Here is an 11,129-nt window from a genome sequence, read left to right on the forward strand (position 1 = left end):
CAACTCAGTCTATTTAAACGGTTATGACAAACTTAAAAATATATTTTTTAAATTTACATTTACATTTAAGTCATTTAGCAGACGCTCTTATCCAGAGCAAAATCACGTCCATTGTCCATAATTGTCGGTTACATACAATGCACGTGCCAACCCTATTCGGATCTGGAAAGTAGTGAAAATAAATACATGTTTGTGGTATAAAATATGAATATAAAGAACATTTATTGAAATGAACATATACACACCATCTTATGAAATGAAATAGGTCTAAGGTAAGATCTCTGTATAAATATCTTTCTACCTTGAGTCCATAGAGCCATTAGAAATGTTCTCCTTTTAAGTATAAAAGCTGATCATTGTTCACAAAGCTGGAGTGTTTGTCAGGAGTGTTTGGGTGAAAACATTTGTGTTGTACTGATACTGTTCACCTTGCACGATATGAGTCAAAAAGAAAGTGATTGACTGTGTGAGAGACAAAACGAAATAAATCCCCTTTTCTGTGTGTGTTTTTTATGTTTTTTTGTGTGTTATTTATTTTGTGTGTGTGCGCACGCGCATGTTTGCATCTTTGTACGAGTGTGGGTTGCTCTCACCATCATCAGCACATCCTGGCTGACCCCCTTCCCCAGGCTATTCTGATGCCCGTTTTGGAGGCCCTCTCCCTGGCCTTTGCTTGCCTTCTCCTCCCCTCTCTTCCTCATTTTGGTCTGAAGCCTGGTTCTGGCTGCTTTCAGCTCTGTCTGCATGGTCTGCTGGAAGCGCTGACTGATCTGGAGGGTACTCTCTGCCTCACTTAGCTCCCACATGTCCTTCTGGACCAGAGGGCGCTTGAAACCATTTAGCACCATGCTGAAGGAGGTAGGAAGGGAGAGAGAGTGAAAGAGAGAGTCAAAACCAGATCCTTAAAGACCCAGACCAAGACCAGAACCCTTGAGATCCAGATCCATATCCAGACCCAATCTCTTGTGAGCCAGACTTACAGACTGAAAGACATGATTTGAAGACAGTGAGGAAAATCAGCGATACTATACCTGTTGAACCAATTGAACGTGATTCTGCTGAGAAAAGGGGCTCCAACCTCTGGGTTCTAAAACACAGAGAGACAGAGTGAGCCACTTCTTAGGTAAAACAATATCTTTAGAATAACTTTATTTATACAGGTTGTTGAGATGCTCTTTTCCAGTATATCGACCTTATTAGTCAGTATAGGTGAACAATGAAAAATAATTGACAATAATATTTGGCAACTGTTCAGCACGTAGGTAGGTACCTTTTTGACCAGGTCCTCTGCTTCCCGGGGGACATCTGCGAAGGCAGATAGGATGAGGGCGATCAACTCCAGCCCAAAGGAGATGTAGAAGAGACAGAAACGAGAGAGGTCTGGGATCTCTCCCTGGAGAGAGAGGGGGGGAGTGCAAATAGAGGAGGAGTCAGAGGCTATGGTCCAAACGCGCCGACAGACATGGCAGCTCTGCTTCTAGCTCCTAAGCAACTTTGTGGTAATTTATTTTTGAATTGTTAGATACTACTGCACTGTTGGAGCTAGGAACACAAGCATTTCACTCTCACCCGCAATAACATCTGCTAAAAACAATTGTATGTGACCAATAACATTTTATTTTAGACAGCCCTCGGACTTCAACCCTCAGCCCTTGAATGATGTTTTACATCGTCACATCTGAGTGAACCTTCAAATTGCCTTGCCCAAGCGAGGGAGAATGATGATCTGATAGTCAACGTACTTAGTTGAAAGCTTGGAAGTTATGCCTAATAAGAACCAACCTCAAGCAATTTATACACCTAGCAAGCTAATGCAGCACTCTTGTCAGGTTCTAGCTACAGCTACCCATAGCTGGCTAGCTAGCTTTATCATTTGGTTATTTATTCCAATACATTTTAGAATTTCCAAAATTATGTTTAGGTAGATAGCTAGCTACGTTTTATAGGCTCCTTGCTATGAGTCTGAGCCACTTTGAAAATCATATTCCCATTTGCCACCACTAAAATTGCTAGCTAGCATGCAAGCTTAGCAATGTTCTCTCACATGCCGACTAATGAAGTCGTGTTGATTCAATTTGACACTTCGCGGCCGCCGGAGTTTGACATGTGACTACAGTTTTCATTGACTTGTGGGCCATAACAACCCCAATAAGTGATCAAAGTTGTTCTCTTGCTCCTTGAAGCTAAATCGAGGACCGAGGGGGTAACTTTTGTGAATTGGACCACCACTTATGATGGGAATCAAACTGCATTCGGTTTCGATGTGGATTCCTCCGAGGGAAAGTGGCTAGCGCGAGGGTTGAGGGGGTAAAAATGACGCGATTGGACCGCTGCCAGAGAGAAAGAACATGAGTATTAAACACCCTGGCTGTACTTAGGTGATCTTTTTCTGTATCAGATAAAGTGAACACAAGTGAATCATTTGTTTATCATTTGCTCAGAGGGTTGATATAGAGGGAGTCAAAGAGAGTAGGAATCATCATTTATGTACCACATAAACTCCCACTTGTCTTTTCCGACTAGCACTGACTTTGCTGATAACTACGTTATTGATGAAAAATGTGACTCTACGACAATGATATGTGGTTGTCTGACCTGACTATCTTAATAAGGTGAATGCTGTAAGTTACTCTGGATAAGAGTGTCTGCTAAGCGACTCAAATGTAAATGTAATCATCTGTCATTGCTTCCTCTTTCCCTCCATCCCTTCAGCTCTCCCTCCCTCCCTCCCTCCGTACCATTCTGAGGGCCTCTCGTAGCAGGGTCTGGAAGGGGAAGATATCACAGACCACCAGGATCATCCAGAAGAGGAACAAAGTAGCAGAGTCCACCGCTCCCTCTCTCCTCCTCACTCCCTCCTGACAGAGCATCAGCAGGATCTAAAGGGGACATACAATAATACCGTTTTTTATTTAGCAAACAGCCACAGTGAAAAAAAGACACAAGGAAAACCACAATGAATCACAACCAAATAGAAACTAGATACACCGTCACAGCTATACACTGTGGTACGAACAACACAAAGTGTTTGTATCTGTCCCGATTTTTTTCAACTTCAATTAATACATAAATAGATAAATGAAAAGGTTTACCCATGAGACAGCGAACAGAATGGGGTTGGCATAGAAAACCCAAGGGTTTTTCTCTGTCGCAGGGGTGTCTCTGGTTGGACCATAGTCCTCTACTAACGTCACAGCTAGACCTGCTAAGGCGGTCAGGAACAACAGGCCAACCACAATCTGAGGAGGAGGGAGAGGTGGGAAGGAGAGCGAAATAGTGACAGATGAAGCGATGCAGAAATAATCTCTATTACTTGCTTGAAGAAAGATTCAGTGTCAATGTCACAGAGATAAAAATCCCGGAGTATGCTTAATTTGCTTAATTTGCTTAATGCTTAATTTGAGTGAATAGAGTTAACCTGTTTACAGAGGTCTGAGTGGGCAACGTTGCAATGAAGTCATGGCAATGACATCATTACAACATCATGGTCAGGTTTTATACTGGTTGAGTAAGGACGTTTTCTTAACGTATTTTTAGCAACCCAAAAAGTATGTCTTTATCAGGTTGTAATCTGTGTATCTGACCAAAAAACGACCAAAAGATGAAATATTTACAATGTCTGTATGCCATTACCGGTTTGTAATCAGAAACCAGTTTGCTGCACTCTGGTTGTATGTCTTCTCAACCAGAAAAGTAGAGGTTACAGACAGAAAATAACATAATGTGCCAAATGTTGCCCACCGGGGCATATCTTGGACAGGGGCGTTGTTTACCTGTTTACAGAGGTATAGTTTGGACAGGTGTTTAGTGGCGGTGGCCTTCCTGCAGAGCACTGCTATGTGCCAGGGGGCACAGAGCCACAGGAAGCCCAGCGGAGCCCACACCAACACGGTCTGCTCCACACACACTGGCAGGTCTGGGTCCTCACGCTCCAGGAACGACGAGTTCTAACAGAGAGAAACACACATTTTTCATAGTGCCACACACACGCTCGTATGCATGCAGACACACACACACACATGCACAAATAAGGACATACTTACATACTACACACACACAGGTCCAGACTCACCTATGTACTGACCCAGAAGGACTAAGCCTTCCCTCCAACTCCCTGATTATCAATTTAATAAAATATGACTCACAGGTCATTAAATCTGAAGGCCAAAGAGGCATGAACCCCACCTGGAGGGTGTGTGTGTGTGTGTGTGTGTGTGTGTGTGTGTGTGTGTGTGTGTGTGTGTGTGTGTGTGTGTGTGTGTGTGTGTGTGTGTGTGTGTGTGTGTGTGTGTGTGTGTGTGTGTGTGTGTGTGTGTGTGTGTGTGTGTGTGTGCATCCGTGTGTGTGTGCTAAGATGAGCTGTAAGATTCCCACAAGCCCCTCTGGTTTAATAACTCCGGATATGGTTCAGACAGCTCGATACACAGCTCGACACACACACACAAACTGAGTAAATTTTTTACAACTTTCAAATGAATTATATATAGCCATTGAATCTTAAAGAACGTAACTTATAAATGCCTCATAAGCTTAGTTCAACTGTCTAACCCCATCAGAACTCAAAATATAAGCTTCTTTTACCCCACTGTTTGTAAACAATGTCATTGTAAATTGTAGAATTTGGCCGTACGTCCAACCGGCCTCAGAACCGCAGACCACGTGTAACCACGCCAGCCCAGGACCTCCACATCCGGCTTCTACACCTGCTGGATCATCTGGCACCAGCCACCCGGACAGCTGATGATACTGTGGGTTTGCACAAGCAAAGAATTTCTGCACAAACTGTCAGATACCGTCTCAGGGAAGCTCATCTGCGTGCTCTTCGTCCTCCCCAGTGTCTTGATCTGACTGCTGTTCGGCGTCGTAACCGATTTCAGTGGGCAAACGCTCACCTTCGATGGCCACTGGCACGCTGGAGAAGTGTGCTCTTCATCCCGGTTTCAACTGTACCAGGCAGAAGGCAGACAGCATATATGGCATCGTTTGGACGAGCTGTTTGCTGATGTCAACGTTGTGAACAGAGTGCCCCATGGTGGCGGTGTGGTTATGGTAAGGGCAGGCATAAGCTACGGATAATGAACACAATTGCATCTTATTGATGGCAATTTGAATGTGCAGAGATACGGTGATGAGATCCTGAGGCCCATTGTCGTGCCATTCATCCGCCGCCATCACCTCATGTTTCAGCATGATAATGCACGGCCCAATGTCGCAAGGTTCTGTACACAATACTTGGAAGCTGAAAATGTCTCAGTTCTTCCGTGGCCTGCGTACTCACCAGACATGTCACCCCATTGAGCATGTTTGGGATGCTCTGAATCGACGTGTAGGACAGCGTGTTCCAGTTCCCGCCAATATCCAGCAACTTCGCAACGCCATTGAAGAGTGGGACAACATTACACAGGCCACAATCAACAGCCTGATCAACTCTATGCAAAGGAGGTGTGTCGCACTGCATGAGGCAAATGGTGGTCACATCAGTTACTGACTGGTTTTCTGATCCACACCCCTACCTTATTTTTTATGTACCTGTGGCCAACAGATGCATATCTGTATCCCCAGTCATGTGAAAACCATAGATTAGGGCCTAATGAGTTTATTTCCATTGACTGGTGGCCTTATATGAACTGTAACTCAGTAAAATCTTTAAAATTGCTGCATTTTGAGTTTGAATTTTTGTTCGGTGGTAGTACTTTTAAGTGTGGTATCAATGAGTACTTTCTAGTACTACTTCAAATAATTCAGCACTATTGGGAAGTTATTTATGGTGAGAGAAAGAGACTGCACTCTGACTTACTAGCAATAGCATGCACCAAGTCTAAAGAGCTGAGTCAAGATTACTTAACAGTGTCATAACAACCCAGTCACGTTTTCGCTCAATGAGCTCTCTCAATTGCCCTGACCATGTCCATGGTGAGATAAGAACATTTGAGTAATCTAAACAAAGAAAACTCTTACGACAAAGCCACAATGACTAAAGGATTCACCAAAGAGCACATTTAGAGCAAACTTCACGTTAGAATCCTTTATAGCAGAAATAGATCATACGTTTAGAGTGAAAGAATACAAGAAGCCTCGAATTAACTTCTCAACGTCTTGAAAATACTCTGCGATTCATCTTGCGATTCATCTTGGAATAACTTTAAATGTGGTTTAAATGATTGGTTTTGTAAAAAAAATAATAATAATCTGCAGTAACCCACCAAATGGCTTTGAAAATGATTTTGTAACCTACGGTACTAAACAAACAGAGGCCAATGTCCTCCTGATACAGACCAAACAATCATGCCAGTAGGTTCTCTGAAGGTTAACTGGAAGTTATTTACGATTTAAAGATAATTAAATCTTGTTAGGACAATGGATTATTTGAAGCAAACTTTCGTTGCGTAACCAAGAGTCTTTTCATCTTCAGTCTGCACCACTACTAGCTTGAAAGCAAGGTTATGAGAGCATTTTTCTCTGGTAGTTCTACTCACCCAGAAGATGGATCCACAGTACTTCTCCAGAGCTTCAGCCGTCATTGTGCCCCCGGAGTCAGCTCTGGTCAGGAAGACACGACAGGACAATAACACACACGCTCCTCACACTCCACGGGCTCAGCTCCGATCAAGGCTAGTCTCTCTCTAGTTCCCCTCCAATCAGAAGATGGGACACTATTGGTTGAGTCTTCTCAATTGCTCCACTCCGTTAACAGCAGGACACACAAACACACTCCGCGGATACAATTTGCTCACAGACACTGAGACAATCGCAGGACGTGACTCAGCAGGCCTTTGAGCTGTGAAGCTCTTTAATGGACAAGAGATCTTACGGTCTCCTCACACACACACACACACACCCACCCAGGCACAGACCAGGGTTGTATTGGTAGTCTGTAGAGAGAGGTTAATGCTTAACTCCGACCCTGACTGAAGAGATAATGCCCTTTTTAGGGCTTCTCCCTCTACTGCATATGTAATAAAGTCATTGGCAACGTGTCTGAACATTCACACACAGAACACACACACACATAAACAAATGTCTCCCGAGGGGTGTGTGAGCGCACCCCAGTATGAAACACAACCAGTCGAACCTCTTCCTGTGAAGATCCAGCCTGCTACGAGGCCCGCTGCCGGTTCTCTTCACTCATAACAGGCCTGACTAAAGTCCAGAGTTTGTGTTTGTGAGTAAAAGATAGAGCGAAAGGGAGAGAGAGAAGACCCGAGCTTGTGTAAAGACCTCCCACTCTTCCTCTCTCATTCCATTGTGAGTGTTTGGGGCTGAGTTTTGTAAACACCAGAATTGTTCCCTCAGAAGAGGAAGTGGGGAGGGAGGGAGGTTAAGAGGAGAGGATGGGCCTCTTTAAGTCTCTTCTTTTCTCCTCTGCCGAACATAGCCCCTCTCTCTCTTCTTTTCTCCTCTGTTTTACTTACTTTCCTTCTGCTCAGACCTATTCCTCCGTGTTTAAGTAATGTCCAATAAACGTCACAGGATAAGTGATTTGCATCATTAGATGGGAGGGGAGCTAACTGAGTGTTGCCTGAAAAACATGTTTCAGATACAATTTGCTTTGACAGTCTGTGGCTGAACGAAAGCCAAAGAGAGGGAGGGATGGGGAGAACTGTGAAGAGCTTGAGTGTTGTCCAACTGGGTACCATTGTTCCCAGTCAAACCCAGTGAGACACACACCCATACACACAACACACACACGCATACTAACACACACACATACACCCATTTGAACACACACACATACGAACGCACAAGATGGCGTCGACAGAGATGGTCGTCCCGTTCCGAGTCCTTAGGAAACTGCAGTATTTTATTTTTTTTTATGTATTATTTTTTACCTTGTTGCCCCAGGAAATCTTAAGTCTTATCACATACAGCCGGGAAGAACTATTGAATATAAGAGCGACATCAACTTACCAACATTACGACCAGGAATACGACTTTCCCGAAGCGGATCCCCTGTTTGGATCACCACCCAGGACAATGGATCTAATCCCAGAAGCCGACCCAAAACAACGGTGCCGCAGAAGGGGCAGACGGAGCAGCCTCCTGGTCAGGCTCCGTAGACGTGCACATCGCCCACCGCTCCCGAGGATACTACTCGCCAATGTCCAGTCTCTTGACAACAAGGTAGATGAAATTTGAGCAAGGGTTGCCTTCCAGAGAGACATCAGAGATTCTAACATTCACTGTTTTACGAAACATGCTTCTCTCTGGATATGTTGTCAGAATCGGTTCAGCCACCGGGCTTCTCCATGCACTGCGCCGACAGAGATAAACACCTCTCTGGGAAGAGGAAGGGCAGGATGTATGCTTCATGATTAACGACTCATGGTGTAATCATAACAACATACAGGAACTCAAGTCCTTCTGCTCACCCGACCTAGAATTCCTTACAATCAAATTCCGGCCATATTACCTCACAAGAGAATTCTCGTCAGTTATCGTCACAGCTGTGTACATTCCCTCTCAAGCAGACACCAAGACAGCCCTCAAGTAACTTCACTGGACTCTATGTAAACTGGAAACCATATATCCTGAGGCAAATTTGAGAACAAGGCTACCTAAATTCTATCAGCATATTGATTGCACTACACGCGGGGATAATACATTTGATCACTGCTACTCTAACTTCCGCGATGCATACAAAGCCCTCCCCCGCCCTCCCTTCGGCAAATCCGACCACGACAGCATCTTGCTCCTACCGTCTTTTAGACAGAAACTCAAACAGGATGTACTAGTGACTAGAACCATTCAACGCTGGTCTGACCAATCGGAATCAACGCTTCAAGATTGTTTTGATCACACGGACTGGGATATGTTCCGGTCAGGCTCAGAGAAAATCATTGATGTATACGCTGACTCGTTGAGTGAGTTTATAAAGAAGTGCATTGGAGATGTTGTACCCACTGTGACTATTAAAACCTACCCTAACCAGAAACCGTGGATGGATGGTGGCATTCACGCAAAACAGAAAGCGCAAACCACCGCATTTAACCATGGAAAGAGGTCTGGGAATATGGCTGAATATAAACAGTGTAGTTATTCCCTCCACATGGCAATCAAACAAGTGAAATGCCGGTACAGGGACAAAGTGGAGTCGCAACTCAACGGCTCAGACACGAGACGTACAGTATGTGGCAGGGACTACAGGAAATCACGGACTACAAAAAGAAAACCAGCCATGTCACAGACACCGACGTCACGCTTCCAGACAAACTAAACACCTTCTTTTCCCGCTTTGAGGATAATTCAGTGCCACCCTCGCAAGGCTGCTGGCCCAGAGGGTAGTCCTAGCCGCGTCCTCAGAGCATGTGCAGACCAGCCGGCTGGTGTGTTTACGGACCAATTTAAATCACTCTATCCCAGTCTGCTGTCCCCACATGCTTCAAGATGGCCACCATTGTTCCTGTACCCAAGAAGGCAAAGATAACTGAACTAAATGACTACCGCCCTGTAGCACTCACTTCTGTCATCATGAAGTGCTTTGAGAGACTAGTCAAGGATCATATCACCTCCACCTTACCAGCCACCCTAGACCCACTTCAGTTTGCATACTGCCCCAACAAGTCCACAGACGATGCAATCGCCATCACACTGCACACTGCCCTATCCCATCTGGACAAAGGAATACCTATGTAAGAATGCTGTTCATTGACTACAGCTCAGCATTCAACACCATAGTACCCACCGAGCTCATCATAAAGCTGGAGGCCCTGGGTCTCATCCCCGCCCTATGCCATTGGGTCCTGGACTTTGGCGGGCTGCCCCCAGGTGGTGAAGGTAGGAAACAACATCTCCACTTCGCTGACCCTCAACACTGGGGCCCCAGAAGGGTGCGTGCTCGGCCCCCTCATGTACTCCCTGTTCACCCACGACTGCATGGCCATGCACGCCTACAACTCAATCATCAAGTTTGCAGACAACGCAACTGTAGTGGGCTTGATTACCAACGACGACGAGGCAGCCTACAGGGAGGAAGTGAGGGCACTCGGAGTGTGGTGTCAGGAAAACAACCTCTCACTCAACGTCAACAAAACAAAGGAGATTATTGTGGACTTCAGGAAACAGCAGAGGGAGCACCCCCTATCCACATCAAAGGGACAGCAGCTGAGAAAGTGGAAAGTTTTAAGTTCCTCGGCGTACACATCACAGACAAACTGAAATGATCCACCCACACAGACAGTGTGGTGAAGAAGGCACAACGGCTCTTCAACCTCAGGAGGCTGAAGAAATTTGGCTTGTCAACTAAAACCCTGACAAACTTTTACAGATGCACAATCGTGAGCATCCTGTCAGGCTGTATCACCGCCTGGTACGGCAACTGCACCACACTCAACTGCAAGGTTCTCCAGAGGGTGCTGCCCTCTATGACACCTACAGCACCCGATGTCACAGGAAGGCCAAAAAGATCATCAAGGACAACAACCACCTGAGCCACTGCCTGTTCACACCGCTACCATCCAGAAGGCGAGGTCAGTACAGGTGCATCAAAGCTGGGACTGAGAGACTGAAAAACAGCTTCTATCTCAAGGCCATCAGACTGCTAAACAGCAATCACTAACTCAGAGAGGCTGCTGCCTACATTGAGACCCAATCACTGGCCACTTTAATAATTGGATCACTAGTCACTTTAAACAATGCCATTTTAAATAATGCCACTTTAATAATGCTTACAGATCTTACATTAATCATATCATATGTATATAATGTATTTTATACCATCTATTGCACCTTGCCTATGCCGCTCGGCCATCGCTCATCCATATATTTATATGTACATATTCTCATTCACCCCTTTAGATTTGTGTGTATTAGGTAGTTGTTGGGAAATTGTTAGATTACTTTTTCGATATTACTGCACTGTCGGAACTAGAAGCACAAGCATTTCACGACGCCCGCATTAACATCTGCTAACCATGTGTATGTGTCCAATAACATTTGATTTGACACACAAACGCATGCGCAGACATGCACAGGCTACATCTGTTTTCCATTCTGACTTTCCATTCTGACTGGGTTGGACTCCACTCACATGAGATTACACTGTGGCCTGTTCAAATACTCTAAAATCCTTCCTTCCCTTCCTTCCTTCCTTCCTTCGTGAATAATCATTGATCTGACATGGATAGATAGTC

At 45.0% G+C, this 11,129-nt stretch overlaps 1 protein-coding gene across 1 annotated transcript in view; it reads right to left on the reverse strand.

The window, feature by feature from the left end:
- abcc2 (ATP-binding cassette, sub-family C (CFTR/MRP), member 2) overlaps positions 1 to 7,201 on the reverse strand; it is a 53,917-nt gene extending 46,716 nt beyond the window's left edge. Inside the window, exons 1-7 of the mRNA XM_071379782.1 lie at positions 6,477 to 7,201; positions 3,774 to 3,947; positions 3,093 to 3,239; positions 2,739 to 2,879; positions 1,271 to 1,393; positions 1,032 to 1,087; positions 594 to 849 (exon numbers count right to left, since the gene is read on the reverse strand). Of these exons, the coding sequence (XP_071235883.1) occupies positions 594 to 849; positions 1,032 to 1,087; positions 1,271 to 1,393; positions 2,739 to 2,879; positions 3,093 to 3,239; positions 3,774 to 3,947; positions 6,477 to 6,521 (942 nt within the window). The 5' untranslated portion in view covers positions 6,522 to 7,201. The remainder of the gene's footprint in view (positions 1 to 593; positions 850 to 1,031; positions 1,088 to 1,270; positions 1,394 to 2,738; positions 2,880 to 3,092; positions 3,240 to 3,773; positions 3,948 to 6,476) is intronic.
- Positions 7,202 to 11,129: the final 3,928 nt, after the last annotated feature.

Source organism: Salvelinus alpinus, chromosome 32 (genome assembly GCF_045679555.1).
Source record: "Salvelinus alpinus chromosome 32, SLU_Salpinus.1, whole genome shotgun sequence".
NCBI classification, from domain to species: domain Eukaryota; kingdom Metazoa; phylum Chordata; class Actinopteri; order Salmoniformes; family Salmonidae; genus Salvelinus; species Salvelinus alpinus.